At 36.5% G+C, this 18,338-nt stretch overlaps 1 protein-coding gene across 7 annotated transcripts in view; it reads left to right on the forward strand.

The window, feature by feature from the left end:
- The window catches only part of LOC128893885 (low-density lipoprotein receptor-like), a 61,207-nt gene that overhangs the window by 1,251 nt on the left and 41,618 nt on the right, over window positions 1-18,338 (forward strand). For 4 of the 7 annotated variants that reach the window (XM_054155196.1, XM_054155195.1, XM_054155198.1 and 1 more), the window contains exon 2: window positions 7,289-7,411. The exons of the other annotated variants lie outside the window; for them this stretch is intronic. In XM_054155196.1, the coding sequence (XP_054011171.1) occupies window positions 7,289-7,411 (123 nt within the window). The remainder of the gene's footprint in view (window positions 1-7,288; window positions 7,412-18,338) is intronic. 7 annotated transcript variants of the gene reach the window in all.

Consider the following 18,338-nt stretch of genomic DNA (forward strand, 5'->3'; position numbering starts at 1 on the left):
TAATTAAATTTAGTAATACTTTTAATTTTCATAGCATTAGTACTATTCAGTATTAATTTGATCTATTGGGATCGTTTTCAGATTGACTGGTCGGTAAAGTGGTATAATATAATATAAAAATGGTATAAGTACATTATTTCGGCAAATAGATCAATTAATTTAGCGAACAATGCGTCTTTGTTCGTTATTCTGTAGTATTGTGTAGTTATTCTCGAATAATTTACCGATCAGATATAGTCAAGTATTTTGTATGTTAATATTATTAACGATGAAGTCAATTGATTTTTGTTTCTAAATGAATTCGAACGAAATTAAATTTTCTTTTTTGTTTGCTATTATTCAATTAAATCGAATTCCAATTATAAAGGTTATTAATAATATACTGCAAAATACGGTGCAAAAAAAAAAAGCTGAATGATGTTATTGATTATAGACATTTTATTTTATAGCCTGATCAGTGACCATGCGTTTCTATTGACCTTCGGTTGGCTTTATCATTTAACTTAGACGGGGTCAATATTATTTCTCCTTTTTAATGAACATCACTCTGTTTTGTTGCAAATTGAGATTAAGACAGAAAATTAAGAGGGAAATTATGTTTATTATTGTACATATTTTACCGATCAGTCAATCTGAAAACGTTCCTAATAGATCAAATACCGATCAAATAGATTAATACCGAATAGTACTAATGTTATGAAAATTATAAGTATTATTAAACTTAATTATTAATAATGGTAATAATGATATTATGCGATTTTAATTGGCAAAAGTACACAATTTTCATATTTCTTTCTTCATTTGTAACAAATTAGAATTCATAGATCAACTTTTGTATGCATTATTATAATTGTATTTACAGTCGTGCATTATCATTTAATTCATTCAGATTGACACGTTTACTGCCAGACTGATGCTCTTGAAAATTTCTATTGTGATTAAGTTTTGTTTCTAGACTATTGGAAGCTACATAATCAAACATTTATAGTAATATTTATTTGTATAACTTCGTTGAAGTTTAAGAATTTAATTCAAATTCATTTTCTTTGTTACTGAACATTCAAAATTAATTCTGTTTGTTCTTCAGTGAAAACCACTGTCACCCATATGTGGGTGACATGGCGATCAACGTGTTAATTCTCTTCCAATCAGAATATCGCGATTCGTGGTACAATTTTCTTTTTTTCTTCTTCATTTACGTATCGAAAGTACGGAATACGTTTCGATGATTAGCCTCGTACACAATCGCGCCAATATGCATCCACATCGCCCCCTATTAGTGCCGTTGGATAATGTCTCCGAGGAATTTATCGGTTGGTACGTTGGAAGGGAATAAAGAATTGATGTTTATCAGGACTTGCGTCGGTAAATTATTTTTACGCGAGGAAAAGAAATTAATATCGGGCTGGATTATTACAATCGGTATCGAACCTTGATAATACCCACCGGACACGAGATGAAATTACCGCAGCCATTTCTACCTTTGAGGTATCGCGAAGCTCGTAAACTACTTTCGTTTCTTATTTAGTATTTACCCTGTAAACGTTGATAGCTTAAACATGAGGAAAGTGTACTCGTGGCTCGATAAACGAAAAGTACATTTCGTAAGGTGTTTTACCGACGAGATATATATATGTACATAATTTACCAAGTGTAGTTTACTTCTCTGTACGATTTACCATCATAGGGTTATCAGTTTCGAATCTAAAAATATTACGAAACGTTTTCTCTATTTTTATAGTATTTCGACGAAGGTATCGCGTACGCGTGCATGTCAGAAGGTCAATATCGATCCTTTTACCCTGCATCCTTATTTCGGTCACTGTAACATCGATACAGACGCGAAAAAGCACTCTGCGATTTACTTCTTACGACACAGCGGATTAGCGTAATTCAAACGGTGTCGTTCGAGAAGCATTTTCTGTTCGTGAAATCTATCTTGTTACCAACAAATGCGCGTACAGTTCGCGAGGATAAATTCTTTCGGTTTAACGAACGTCCGGGTGACTTTATATACTGCTTTAACACGTTGGTAGCCACCTCATCCAGAAATGGGTGACAGGACTCTTTATTAAGAAACAAAAAAAAAAAAAATTGAATTTCAAAGGTGAGACAATAATGAAAATAATTCTGGACAGGATTCGTGAATTTGACGACGTTCAAAAATATAAATACTACGATAGATGTTAAATTATCTAATTTTTAATAGTCTCGAGACAAAATTTTAACTCAACAATTTTAACTTAACAATTTTCACGAGATTTAGCTTGGCAACCAACGTGTTAAACAGTGTTTTTCTTCACAAAACAAATAACGATTGATATTTACATAGTGCAATCGTTTCTCGTATCATTTAAAGTTTTTCCAGCTCTTGCCTCCAATGTTCATTTCGTCTGTATACATATAACTGACGCGTGTAATTAGGCTTATGTACATAGATGGCACTACCGGCGTGAAAAATGAATCGCGGTGCTCCGAGGTGAAAGAAATCCTTTGCTTCGGAAGTAAATTGAGTTTATTTCGAGAATTGAATTTTGAAAATTTTATATTCGAGGTAGCAATGAAATATCACTTTTCGAAGTTTGAATTTTGAGATAAGACAATGCGAGATGATTCAGTCGTTAAGGGGATATCCCGAATTAGGAGGTCTAAAAAAACCGGTTTTTCGTGAATTTTTTTAGGACGGAAAACAATAATTAATTCTATCGAACTTTTCATCCTATTTTCATACATATTCGAGTAGTCTGTAGAAATTTTTTCAACAAGTAATATTCAAATTGTGTCGACTGGCGACGCACATTTGTAGATCACGTCACAATTAAAAATTTTAATTTTAATTTAAAACCTCCTGTCGGCGGGAAAGATGCAGGTCGTAATTTTGGTTTGACACAACAACAAAAAAAAACCGAAAGAAATGTTCATTTCCATACATTTTTCTTCTATGTGAACTAAGAAAAATGTTGTTCAATGTGACATAGTTTCATACATCGTAGAATTATAAATGAAGAATATCGAAGAAAATCATTTACTTGTCTTTCACGATATATGGATCCAGTCATATCAGCTGAACTAAGAAAAACCCGCAAAAATGGCGTAAATGTGAACTTACTGCAAGTTTGAAAAAAAAAAAGAACGAGTTCTTTGGATGAAAAAAAATCACTTTAACTTGATAAAAAAGTTGTTTAAAATTTTTTTTTTTTTTGTATAAATTTTCTTAGTTCACATGGAAGAAAAATGTATGAAAATGAAAATTTCTTTTGGTTTTCTTTTTGTGTCAAGGCAAAATTACGACCAGCATCTTTCCTCGCCGATAGGAGATTTTAATTGTGAGGTGCGTCAACATCGACTCAATTTGAATATTACTTGTTGACAAAATTTCTACAGACTACTCAAATATGTACGAAAATAGGATAAAAAGTTGGATGGAATTAATTATTTTTTTCCATCCGAAAAAAATTCGCGAAAAACCGCTTTTTTATACCTTCTAATTCCGGATAGCCCCTTAAGAAAGACTAGGCTAAAGAAGTTGTAGAGTTTAGAAAGATGGGTACGAAAGTTTGGTGGTAGTTGATCCGAGATCAAGTAATCGAAGAAAATCGAACTGGATAAAATTGTAAAGAATCGTTGAAAGTAATCCGCGTAAAACTGTACAAGGGAAGCCTCGCGAGTGGTAGCCATGATCGTTCGTCACTTGGCGAAGATCGACAAAGAAGATGGATAAGTGGCTTTCGCGCGAGCTGAGCAATATTTAGAAGCTTAAATTAGCGGAGGTAGACTCTTTTTTACATTAGGAAAACAGTATCCATCTTTTAACCTGTGTACTTATTCGATATTACAGGAAACATATCTTTTTGTTGTTGGTATTATCGAATAAATCGAAAAGTATAGAAATTCTGGGGACAGATGCAATACCGATAATCGACCCTCGGAGATTTATTTATACAGTGGGTGTAGAATGTATTCGTACGTCGATCAATTTCTTAAAAAACTTTTGTGTGAAATTGTAGTTTATTAATTTCTTTTTTTATAAACAATGATATTCTACATATTCTCGGAAATCTCTAGAATAGATGTAGTCCAAACAATAGTTATTAGTTTATATAATTTGCGAAATTGACAAGAACATACGAAAAATTGCTAGAAATATAGAACCATTTACAGTAGAATTTGTAACATCAACACATCAGTTTATAGCTTCGTACGAATTGGAAACATCATATTTACTGCAAAGAAGCCTTAAAAAATGTTTTAATACAAGAGTGGAAGAAGATCCTATCCCGAGTAACATCAAATTTAATTAATTTACCTAATGTCTAGGAGAGTTCTGCAATTATAAAATCAAAATGAAATCCGACGAAGTATTAATTATTTATAAATTAATGTAAATTAATGTAAATTTCATTTTTTTTTTTTTAACGAAGTTTCGAAAATTTAACATTTGTTCGAATATTTATTGCTTCTATATTTCTATCGATTTATTGTTTTTAACCGACTTCGAAAAGAAGGAGGTTACTCAGTTCGACATGTATATATTTTTTTTGTCTCTTGTTAATTTTGCAACTTATATAAATAACTAATTTTGTTTATACTGGATCTATTGTAGAGATTTTCAAGAATATGTAGACTATCATTGTTTAAAAAAAAGAAGTTAATAAATTACAATTGAACGTAGTTTTTTTTTTTTTTTTAATTGACCAGCGTACGAATACTTACTACACCCACTGTATATATTCCAGCACGATACACGTTTTGTTCGTTGTCTGAACGGACAGAATGATCCAGCGTAATAAACGCGACTGTCCCTTAGAAAAAGGGACACGTTATTTGAATATTTTGAGCGCGGGTATTTTCCGAGGGTATTTTCAGTGTGTATTAAGAGGATATTATCCGTGCGTGGTAATATAGGGGATGAGACGAACGTCAGTGAGAAAACAATAGCTGGATATAAAATCCCCCGAAACAAATATTCACTGTTGATGAAAATGGATAAGTACAGTATAAACATGAACGAACGGAACCGATGCGAAATTTATTGTTTTATTCGAAATGGATAATGGCGGACGCGTGTACGATGTTGTCGTTATAGCTTGTTCGAATTGCGAACGGAAATATGTCGCGAATAAATTAGAGGAGAGATCGCGAAATTCGTGTACAGGGTCGAACATAATTTTATAGGGATTTCTTTTTTTTAAATTCTTTCGGTAAACACGAAGGTCCAAGAAATATGGAACCATTCGAATAAAAAATTGTTCTCTCAATAGTTAAAAAAAATATGTTAAGGGGGCTCTAGGGCAAATAGAAATAACGCCAAGAAAATGATAAAAATTTGTATACGGGTTAGACTTTATCCCAAAAACACCCACAAAAAATGTTGGGAAGGCTAGGGTACCTAAAAGCTAAGAAATAAATTTCAATTTTTCACTCTTTAACGTGGACTCTTCTGGGAAAATGCGTTTTCAACACGCTCAATTACGCGCTACAAAGTAATTGACGCCGAGATTGGATTGAAAATTGTATGCACAATAGAAAAATATTTAAAGAACATATGTCGATTCGCAAAATACTCCGAGAGTACTTGTAGTATTAATAATAAATTAAAGAATACTGGCACGCTGTACGAGAGGAAACGCGGGTTCAAATACAAACAGTACCGTAGTTTGTCTGAAAATAATTGATTTATATTACTTTATGGTACAATATAAATATAATAGATATAATAACGACTAAAAGGAAACATAATTTAATTCCACTGGAGAGTCTCTGTTAAAAGTTTGGAAATATAAAGTGTCGCTCGATTGCAAACGGGAGACTTACGGCTTAAATTGGAATCCCGTCTTTGAAAGATTAAAGCCAGCAATTTCTTCTTTGAAGGGTTTAAGATGGTAGGAGATCTTGAAAAATACCGCGTCTGTTTAATTTTTGAAAAATGGAGCGCATGTGTACCGTCTCGGCTACGACGAAAGCGATTAATTTGCGAGGCTAATTGGTACGAGACACGGGAGACGAATAATTTAGAAAGTGAACGGAAGAGAGACTCGAGACAAACGACCCGAGGTAATGAAGCGCTAGTAACGACACCAAAGGTTGGCTGGTATCAAAAGAAGATCGTGCTTCGCATCTGTTGGGATTGGAAGGAAATTCTGCGAGCTTCTTCCAAATAAGCAGTGCATAAATTTGAATATACGGAATGATTCTAGAAAGTGGGACAACTTACATCTCTTTTCTAAGCGAGGGTGCACAATAGAGATGGCGTGCAAAATCACTGACCGTTATTTATCACAGTGATTGCAAAATCACGATCACGATGGTGATTTAATTTCATTCACGAGGGTGTTCGTGATTTAATTTCATGCACGAGCGTGATCGTTATTCTTTTATCTTGCTAGAATTGCGTGACCGCAATTCTTGATCTTAATTAAATTACTTTTTATACAATGTTTCAATATATATATAGTTTGCATAAAAAATCCGTATATAATATCAACTTCAATTACCTTTATTAAGTAAATTAGTAGATCATTTATTTTGTGTGGTGGCTACTTCAGTCCCGCGCGAAAGAATATTTTCTAAAGCAGGATTACTTTTAACGGAAAAAAGAAACAGATTGCAAGCAGAGAAATGATCTATGCTATTATTCTTGAACAGCAATACATAGTTACTTATTTGTTATTATATATATTTTACTCCATTGTTATTTTGTTCTTTGTATTTTATTTATAGTATTCGCAGTATGTTTTGTGTATTAATTATATTATTTTCTAACAGTGTTACATTTTTTAAAAGTCTAAAGACGCTTACAACTAAACTAACACCTGCAATTCATAATTATTGACTTATATTCATTACTCTTCACTGTTCCTCGTTAAAGCATTCCTTTATTTACTATTCTTCACTTTGCTATTCTTTATTAAAAATGTACGGGAAGGATACAAGTTCGTATCAATTTAGCAACACTTAGTAGCGTAATAAGGCATCTAATGTATCCTTAACACTTCAAATAAATACGGATACGGAAACGAGGCAAACATATCGACAAACTTCAGATTTATTCGAAATCCAAGGTTTTCTGCCATCACTGCTATTTAACGCGTAAAATGGCCCAACGAAAAATGTAATCATTTAAGGCGCAATGGTATTCGAACGCCATCGAATCATCGAATACAAACGTTTTCTTTTTCCTTTGGTTCCTTTGGTTTGTGTTTGTGCACGTTTCTCGCAGTGTGACCATTTCTCGAACCGTCATCCTCAGTTGGCATCTCATCTCTGTTTTCTGTTTATTTCATTTCAGGCAAGCCTTGTTCTTTAAGGCAATTTCAATGTGCAAATGGTAAATGTATACCTGTCTCGTGGGTCTGCGACTCGCACGACGACTGTTTAGACAATTCCGATGAAACCTTCGAGGAATGCAAAGGTGAGCGATGAGACGGATATATTCAGACGTATATCGCGTACTTTTTTGGGAAACGTTCGTCGAAAATGACGGGGTGCTCGCGTGGAGATCGAACGAATCGCGACGAACAGTTCAGTTTCGTGTCTCGTCGAATAGAAAATCATTACTGGTCGAAAGGTAGTTCGTTAACACGTTGATCGCCACGTCGCCCATATGTGGCTGACAGTGCTTTTCACCGAAGAACTAAAAAATTTAATTGCGAAAGTTGAGCTTCGATGGAAATGAATTTAAATGAAATTCGTGTATTTCGATGAAGTCACAAAAATAAATACCACAACGGATGTTTGATTAGGTAGTATCCAATAGTCTCAATGATATATAATCCTAGCAGAAATTTTCGAGAATAATTCTCTGGCAGTCAACGTGTTAATCAATATGCACCCATGAAAGCTTCTAGCTGTCGAGCTAACTCGTAGCTAGCTCTTGGACGTTTTCGTAATAACTGTGGATTATGAGAACGAGATGACAATTGACTATCGGTTAAGAATTGCCACGATTTCTGGTGGTCGACGAGATTCTCAGTAAGAGGAGAAATTCGAATTAGTTAAAATGGGGGTAGTGTGTGGAATCATCTTTAACGCGTTCACTGGCAGACTAATGCTCTTGAAAATTTCTACTGCGATTTCATTTTGTTTACAGAATTTCGGAAACTCCGTAATGAAACATTTATTTTGGTATTTAGTTTTGTAACTACGTCGAAATTCAAGTATTTCATTTAAATTCATTTTCTATGTCGCTTAACTTGCAGAATTAATAGTCTACGTTTTTCAGCGAAAAGCACTGTCACCCATACATGGCTGACGTGGCGATCAACGCGTTAAAGAAAATAAAAAAATACTAACCCTTTGTACTCGAGGCCATTTTTCTGGTATCTACCAGCAACTCGAGATATTTCGTAACACTTTATTTACCGGGAGCCTATTTGTAAGTTTTTTAATTGCAGTATTTAGCTTTTCGAATTTATTTACTGCGTCGATGGTTGGCTTTCAATGTACCTAGTAATAGTATGAAGGAATTATTGTCAGTCTACATTAGCACATGTTACCGTAGAAAATTCTTTTTTTAATTAAAGACTGTTTCTAAATAGTCCAGTAGATAGAGTGTTAACATTCTATTGCTATGAGTTCTAATCTATCGAGATTTTAGAACAAGATTTTACAATTAGAACAACATTTTATTGATACGTCGAGCTCCGAAGAAATTACACCTAAAGAAACATTAGGTGTTGTAGATTTGCTGCGTGAAACCTAATCACGCCTCTCAAGTCACCTCTCGACTGCAAAGGGCTAATATTTTTTATTCTAATCATTTTCTTATACTTGCCCTAATTTCAAAGATACATTCATAAATAGAGAAATATGTATACAAAGAGTATTTTCGCTCTACTGTAAGGCTACTCGCTTCGAAAATTTCAAATAAATCAAGCTCAAGGGACTTGGAACATTAAAAAATGAAAAAAAAAAAAAATCGCTTTTTGTTTTCTTATTAAAATTTAAGAGATTCTGAACAATTCTGCGCAAAGAAAATTGAATTTGGAGCACTAGAAGCGGTAAAAAAAGAAGTTCGACGACACGAACTTAGTAAAACGAACGCGATAAAACTGTAAAAAATATAAGGAAATACAACTGACAACTTTCTCGAAGAGACGCGGTTACCTTGGCCGCAGCGATAGGGTATTGTTTTTTAGGGTAAAGAAAACGGTAAATTATCAAAAAGGGAGTATTTTAATCGATTTTGATAAAAAGAAATACGATTAGACAATATTTATATCGATAATCGAGCGGGACATACAAATTTTTAGTTTTTTGCGTCTCCTGAGTTACCTAGGTTTTTGGTATAACGGTACACTTTTCTCAGAAACGTTTACGCCGATGATGATCCAAATTTTTTACACGTGTTTTCTTATAGTTCAGCCTAATTTACACCGAGTAGTGCTCCAAATTCAATATTCTTTGCGTAGAATTGTTCAGAATCGCTTAAATTTTAATAAGAAAAAAAAAAAGTAATTTCATTTCATTTGTCGATGTTTCAAGTCGCTTAAGATTGTTTCGAAAAAGAACGACAACAACGAAACCATTAACTCCCAATCGCAATTGTTCGCTCTCCGAGGAAGGCTCGCGTAACAAAATATTTTCGAAACTAAATTCTCCGGTACTGTCGTTGCGGTAACGCGATACGAAAACATATTTCGCAACACAAAAGCCCACCACCGAACGCCAGTATCACCTAACGTTTCGCTAATTCACGGCTACGTGCATGTCTATTAAACGAACTATTTAGACGACAAACAAAACGCACGTTCTCCCGGTGATAGATCGTTACAGAAGCTGCATATGCGTCCGCTGAAAACGTGTCGCGAAACTATATTTAAGGCAACTTTAAATATAGTGTCCCTTGGCCGTAAAACACGAGACCGTGGCCGGGGATTAATCAACTCGCGTTTGTTTACGGAACCAGTTGATACTGCGCGGCCATGACAATTTAATTGTGTTTTCGATAAAGTTGAAACCACGCGGAAGCTTCTAGTCCGCGACATCAAATTTCGGCTGATTTCATTACAAATATCCTTTTGCTGTTTGACTGTTTTCTACTAGAGAATAAAAACAACCCAAGGCTGGCAGAGCACAAACGGTGCATCGCTCCGCTAGAAAGTCGGAAACATATTAGAAATAATATTATCTTTGACTGAAATCGTTATTACTGAAATTTTTAGAATGTATTGTTGACATACCGAATTGCATAAAAAAAAGTTTGTCTGGCAGATTGTAAGCGGTGGTAAATGGGCCCTGGCAGTCGGAAAACCTTGTCGGAAAAACGAAGTAGTTTGACCGAAATCATTATTTCTGAAACTTTTTGTATGAACGATATGTAATACATCGGGTTAAACAAATTTGCTCTGGGAAACTTCGAGCGGTGATAAGTCGGTCTGGCAGCCGTTTAAAAGAGCAAACACATATGCGCGCCGTCCAATTTCACGACTTATTGAAGTTAAATAATAATAACAATTGTATGAAAGAAAAATCATCACAGCAATATTTTATACATAACTAATGTATACATATTTATACATATTATTATAGTAATTTATTATATTATAGTAATTTATACATATATAATGTTTGGAAATAATTATTACTTTATAGTTTCATTAGATTATCGAGATCTCAACGCCGATAACGGATGTGTGTTCGTTCTTTTAAACGGCTGTCAGACCGATTTAACACCACTCAAAGTTTGCCAGATCAAATTTTTTTAACGCTATCCATTACGTATTGTTTATACAAAAGGTTTCAGAAATAATGATATCAGTTACTTGATAGTCTTATTAGGTGTTTCAATGAACTACTTCGTTTTTCCGACAAGGTTTTCCGACTGCCAGGGCCCATTTACCATCTCTTACAATCTGCCAGACCAACTTTTTTATGCAATTTGGTATGTCAACAACAGACGCTAAAAATGTCAGTAGTAATGATTTTGGCCAAAAATCAAATTATTATAATACGTCATAGTGAAGCGTTGCACCACTGAATTCATGGCAGACCAAGCCATTGCTTGGGAGACTAGGGAGCACTAGGGAGACGTACCATCTTCGGAAAACAGGTTCATTTATGTAACGAAATGAGTCACCCATTTCTGTCGCGGGCTTTCGGACGATTCGTTCCATTTCTATTTTTACGAATGGCTACAAAGGACAGCAATTGTACTTCGCTAATTAAAGTAACAATTGTAAATGGTGTTTAAGGAGGTGCAGGTGAGACTAGATTGATTGACTAGCATTGAGGCTAGATTTATATTTCGAAGCTTGGATATCGCGAAACATAGTTGAAGTAAAACAAGACACAGTTCGCTCTTGTACTTTGAACGTTAACAACATACTTAACACACTTGTTAAAGTTCGCCCTTTAAACGTCTAATCAGCGCAGGAAACCTTGAAACACGGTCCGTTCATCTTCCAAGAAAATGTAAACAAGGCGTGAAGTTGCTGATACAGCGTTCCAAGAAATCATCTTACTATTGCCGAGCAAATAACTCGAGTAGCATGTCTGTAAACAGAATCAAAATAGCTTAGCTTGTTTGACTCTAAACATACTCGGTAAGCCGTATTCGATTTTCCTTGGTGACTCTTTGAACCGCGCAGAGCGAAAAGGAAAAGGAAAATTTTATTCGATTCGATGGGAGTTACTTAGGTATAAAGAAATTAATGCTGTATTTGTATAACAAAAGGGGAGACTTGTACATTTAGTCTCACTGGTCCATTTAATTAAGAAAATGTGATATCCACGGTGGCTTTAAGAAATGGGTTGCATTTTATTTGAGAGAGTCGCTGTGTGTAGTTGAAGAGAATCGTCAAAGATTTGCAATGTTTTTGTTTTCATGGATATCACCGAGGAAGAAACTGCCTTCTTCTAATAATTATAAAAATTATAAAAATAGGCGATCTTCTTGGAATTCGTGGCCACTGAATTATTTTATCGATCCAGCTTCGATACATCAAAAACAGAATTAAATTCTTCGCGAATGCTTGGGCTTGCGTACGACTTGATAACGTAGATAATAAATAATTACGTTTTTTAATAATTAAGCCACTGTGCATTTTTTCCTCCGGGTACTCTGTCCAAACATTGTTCAGGTACAGAGCTTAATTAAAGGTGGACACATTTCTGTAATTAAAAATTTCACTAATGTATGCAAGTGGCGGTTGGATAATGGAAGCGAACGTTTGTATACCTCTTTGTATATTTTTCTACCGCTGCTGCTTGGCTGAAAACCACCCGTATCAAGTCACGAAATTACTTAAAAGAAAAAAAGAACAAACCTGGAGAACCAGTGCCAAATATCGCTCAAACATTTACTCAAGAAAAAAAGTAGACGTTACTAACTGACCTGAAATTCTTAATTTATTAGTCGAATTATTTGCGTCGCAAGTAATCGAAGTTGGATTCATAAAATGGTACATGCTCGTTTCTAACGGACCACCGTGTAGAAACGATGTACGCATCGACCTTACAGCGAACTCGTAGAGCCGGCCTTTATCGAGTAAAAATGATGTACGTATCTCGATTGACCCATTATTGAGCGCAAAGCCTTCGATTCGTCGTAGTTGATCTCCCCGGTTTAATTAATACGCGTGTGTGTGCCCGCCATTCATCGATTTTACAGAGGCATAAGTAATTGCAGGGTTTAAAGATCAAGAAATCGCGCAAGTATCGCGATAACGCGTACGTCGAGCGGGGTAACGTTTATTTTATGCAACGCGCGACGGTCCCTCGCGATACAGGAACAGCTATAATCGGGACAAAAATTGCGAACACGATAAGCGCTGGTCGTTTTTACGCGTATAACTCGATTATAGGTTTCGTACGAAAATTTCGCAAATGTATCGATAGAAAGAAGCTGGCGTCCTTGTTCGGCGCGGATACTTATGGTCGTTCGCATGGCGCGCGGGTAACACGCAGGTTCTTGGCGATCTTGCGTCAGACAGGTTGGGATCGTTTCTAATGTACTATTTTTTGTTTGGTTGTTTCGAGCTAAAACCGTGGAAGACGTTAGTTTACGTCTGCCCTTCAGAGTTGAGCTTTTGGTTAAATGATAGAATCGCGAATAACGATGAGGGCGTTCAAGATTTTACGAGGATCGTTCAGAAAGTAAGATTAACGGTCTAATTACGCTGCGAAAGAGTGGTCAAAACACAAAAACGAGGACATTTTTAAAATTTTCAATTTTTTTATTTTTCTACGTAATCGCCACATCTTTCAATACGTTTCGTATAACGAGTAACAAGCATTTGAATTCCGAACGCGTAATGACTTTCGTCCACTTTGCGTCCGTTGGTCGTCCTTCGCGCTCTTCATCGTGCATACTTCTTCGCGGCCATTTAGGAACGCTGTTCGCCAACGCGTAACCATCTTCAGGCTCACGCATTTATCGCCGTGAACAGAACATTATTCTCGATAAATTTCTGTGGCTGTGAAGTTTTCAGCGGTAAAAAAACGTATTATGCTACGCGGTTCACACTTGGACGCAAATTTTAACGGAATCGTCATTATATAATGTTACAAAACACGCGACAAACGACCGACCAGAGTCTACGACACACGAAACTGATCAAAATAAATGAGAGAACATGTTCCTAAAATTTTGTAGTTCTACCTTCTCACCAAGACCACCGCTGACATCGTTAAACTTACTTTCTGAACGATCCTCGTATTTAGTCAGATTAAAATGTTTAGTTTGATCGTGATTAAAGCCAATAACATTGAATATTCATTTCTCGGTCATTTTGTATCGAAACAGCAGGCCTGTGAAGTTTAATCCGTCAATTCTTAAAAACACTGATTCATTTTGTATTGAAACAGCAGGTCTGTGAAGTTTAATCCGTCGTTTCCTAAAAACACTGATTCATTTTGTATTAAAACAGCAGACCTGTAAATTTTAATCCGTCGATTCCTAAAAACACTGACGATTTAAAAAAAAAAAAAAAATGTTTTCATTTAAATCTGTTAAATTACGTCTAAAAGTAATTAATTGTCTAGGTGGCACCGCTATGCAAAAAATACGTGAATTTTTCGAAACGAAGAGCAGGTGGACGTTATGAAAAATTTAGTACGTATCAGCCCGCGCTGAATTAATTTTTGTCGCGACGTTAAAGAAACTCGCGATTTTTGGCGTTGTCAGAGTGAAAGGCGATTCCTTTCCTTATCTGTAACGCCGATCGTGTTTCTCTTATTGCCATACTTAATTGGCTCAACATTGAGCAGTGGGTTTATACATGCGATGTGTACATGGTTCGTTTAAATTGTGCGCGTCAGAAAAGAATGCGTGATGGTAGTGGAAAACAAAAGCCGATTCTGTAAACGTTTGGGCTCGTTACGCGAAGCAATCGATACCGAACCGGCGCGTAATAAAGGCGTTAACGATTGCAACCGAATTCTGTTTTTCCTGGAATATCCGGGGAAATAGTCGGCCTTTCCAACATTTGAAAATATAATAAAAAAAATATAACACGTTTTTATTTGGTTGTTTAAGCAAAATTTAAGCAAAATTTAAACCGACGGTCGCTACCGCATTTGGTTCATATTTAGCGAGAGATTTTATTCGTTATTCGAAACTTTGACTCGAACAAGAATCGTCACTTCTCTAATCCCACCGCGCAGACGGGAATATTTCCTTCAAGTAGAAACTGCTGTTCGGAATGCTTAATGTTCCTCGCTCTGACTTCGATCGATGCTTTCTTCCATGTACAATAAATAATTCATCTTTTATCCTCCGAACTTACGTCTCGACGCGATTGCAACGATCTCGTTGAAGTTCTCGTCCGGGAGAAAGGCACTCGCGTATAAATGAAGTACGCGATTCGAAAGGGCTCTTATATTTATCATGGAACGAACTCCGCCATCGAGATGCCGGGCTCGGATGCCTCGAAGGCGGCGTCTGGAAGTTACGAAGACTACGTGGAAAAAGAAACAGCAAAGGGTTACGTCGTTTAAGGAACCGGACGACAGCTATAGAGGCGAAAAGACTTTCGCCTGTTCTGCTTCTCGGAACATGTGGATCATTTACGCACGCGAACTCTGTGGGTTTCGTCGATTCTTTGTACGGAGTGGCTCTCGAAAGGAATTCTCGATCTACGAGTTTTCGTATAGTTCGATGCAATATTTTCCAATCTTCTTTTCTTTCATTTTCTAATTTATATTTCCAATCTACCCTCTTGTTTTGTTGGTTACTTTATTAAGAATATATATATATATATATATATATATATATAACTTTACGTAAAACTAGTTATTATATTAGAAAAACAGATAGAATAGAGATTATTATACATGTTAGTTATTATAATACTAGTTCTGACGAATTCGTCCGAACAAACAAACGCCTGTTTTTCAATGATAGTGTTTAACCCGTTGACATGCTCTATTTTTCCATCATTTAACAACATTATCTTCATTAACGGACTTCCAAGAAAATAAAATTCATCAAGTTCGTCCATCTTTACTGGCCGGCAGAAACGTACTGCTACTGACTAAAAGAATAGACGCAGGTCGCCCGAAAACATCAAACTTGTTTGAATCCTCAACTAGTTCTGACGCCGTCGTGAATGTTCTGACATGTTTATCGTTGCTAGTGTGAACACTCTCATTGAAAAATAGGCGTTTGTTTGTTCAGACGAATTCGTCAGAACTCGTGCGAACATATTTTCGTCCGAATTCGCATCCATAGTAACCGTAGCCGTAAGTCGTAACGAACACCCTCGAACAAAAGATTCACATCCGCTCATTTGCGCTGCGGAAACAACCGCATCTTTATACGCTCGCACTTCAACATGTTTCTTAAAGAAAAAATATGTAAAATTTGTTTCAACAGCAATTGTTAAAGTTCAAAATGACAGAGTTCTGAATACCTTCAAAAAATACGCCCAGCATCGATCAAGATCGCTCTTCTCTCTGTTAGATGTCTCCGAACGATTTCCCAAGGAATATTTTTCTTTTCGTTTGTTATTTAAAAAACATCCAAAGGCTAAAGGTCTGAGGCACCGTGGAATTATCGTTCCGCTCGCGGTCTTCGATTTGCCATCGTAAATAAAATCACGAGGCGATGTTTGACTACAAATTAGCCAATCTTACTTTATAAGCCGAGCGGCGGACTCCAGCTTCGGGTCTTCGTTTTGCACTAAGACTCCGTTGCTTTGTTCTTCGGTTCACTGTTTCTTTTTATATATATATTTTACCCTTCGTCTCTCGTTTCGTTCGTTCGGGATGCGCCACGACAAACTTCCCGTCGACTTTCATCGTACTTGCCTCGACCCGTCCGCGAGCAATTTGGAAATTAATCGAAGTAATTTATTAACTGAAAAGCTATTGCGTTACTTTGGGGTCGACACTCTGGTTCTTTGGAGGTACGAGGCTATTTTAGTTTTCTTTATTTGCATCGATTCATTGAAGTCAATTAGTAGATAGGTAGGTCGATAGAAGGTCGATAGTAGGTTGTCTCGAGAAAAAGAAATCGGGTTCCACAGAGAGTTATCGGTAGACTGCGGATCTTTATGCAAAAAAGCTTCGCGAACATAGCTACAAAAATTGAACCTAAATAGGAGTTTATTTTATTTTGCAAATATTATAACAAGAACTTTACTTTCAATCTTTTTTATATTCTTGAATATTGTTTTCGGAGGTTCTTGCACGTTCAAATCTCCCATGAATGGATAAAGATCCGCAGTCTAGTTATCAGACTATCGAGAGAGTAAAGTGTCGATACATACTCTTCATCGTGATGGATGGTCCAAGCATAATCAAATAACAAAACTACTGAAATACTACTACCATTTATTCTATCAAACAAGACCTGGATAAAATCGTACAAACTATTCTTAGGGGTCCAAGGGGCCCCAGTTTGAGAGACGCTGTCGGGCCCCCGGTTCGTTTCGGCGTTCGCCAAACGTGATCCCCGTCTGCCACTTTTTCTTGCTCTTCTTCCTGCTCTTCGGGGCCCGTTCCAGCGCCCCTGTGCCCCTCCGGTGCCTAGGGCCATCGCAATTTGTAGTGCAAGGCCCGCGCCGGTTGCATCAGTCCGCGAGCCGATTCGGGCCAGGCGCACGCATGCGCATGCACACGTGATCGGGGCCCGGGTACCGTATAATTATGGTGAAAGCCAGTCGTGCTCGGGGAACGCGTCGGCAATGGCGTGCAGGGGCACACGACGCACAGTGGTCCCAAATGGCCAAAAAGCGGAAAAAACTCGATATCTCGAGAACGCATGATCCTGTCAATCCGACACTAGTGTCATTCGATTCGGGATGAAATAATACATTAGAATTATGTACAAATTATTTTAATAAAAAAAAAAAAAAAAAAAAAGGAATTTTTATAATAACAAGTCAATTCGATTTTTCGAAAATCGAAGCTAACGATATAAATGCATATACATTTGCTATAGATTGCAAATAAAAGAATCTATCATTTTCTAAACTATATAACAAGTGGATCGCCGTTGAAATGACCCCCAACTAGTCGGATCGTTTATTTATGGATTCGAAAAATCCGGTCCGAAGCAAAAATAAATTCTCAGGAGTAAGCCAGAGGATTTTTCGAAAATCCACGCTAACGATGTAAATGCATGTGCATTTTCTATAGATTGCAAATAAAAGAATCTCTCATTTTCTAAACTATATAACAAGTGGATCGCCGTTGAAACGACCCCCAACTAGCCGGATCCAACATAAACCATTCCGGCGTTAATAACCCCAGTTAGACGAAACTGCTAAAGTTCTGGATGCGTGTGATTTACCGTCTCCGCGCAAAGCAAATGTTAAATTATACATAGGTACGATAAACCGCGGGCGCTCGTGTCATCGCGAAAATACGTAACAATCTTCCAAAGTTGGTGCCAGTTCGAAATTCGACGATTAAGTGGTCGTTGGCGCGGAACTGCGGACATAATTCGCGCACCTAACCGAACCGCTTGCTGCAATCAGCTGGAAGTACTGCCGAAATCTAGAGAACGGTAATTTAGGCACGGCGTTGGTAATTTACTATAAACCAAATTGCGTCGGTCTTATCGAGATTCGCGGGCTAGGCTCAGACCTCGTACACGGTGTATGGCGTGAAATTATTCCCAAACTTTCGGGCCGTAAGTTCGTCCGAACGGAAAAAATATTTCGAGGAGGAAATTTAACGAATTAATTTTTTAAACGGAACCTTATGTCTTATTGTATAAAACACTCTGTATATTAAGGTAGGACAATATTGATTCGTGCTTACTATTAAAAGATGCATTGAAAGCTCTGTCTTTTACCCAATATTTTTGGTACAATATTTTTTATATAATGTTGGCCTACATACATTCATACATACATACATACATACATACATACATACATACATACATACAT

This window comes from Hylaeus anthracinus, unplaced genomic scaffold, assembly GCF_026225885.1.
Source record: "Hylaeus anthracinus isolate JK02 unplaced genomic scaffold, UHH_iyHylAnth1.0_haploid 3, whole genome shotgun sequence".
Lineage (NCBI taxonomy): Eukaryota > Metazoa > Arthropoda > Insecta > Hymenoptera > Colletidae > Hylaeus > Hylaeus anthracinus.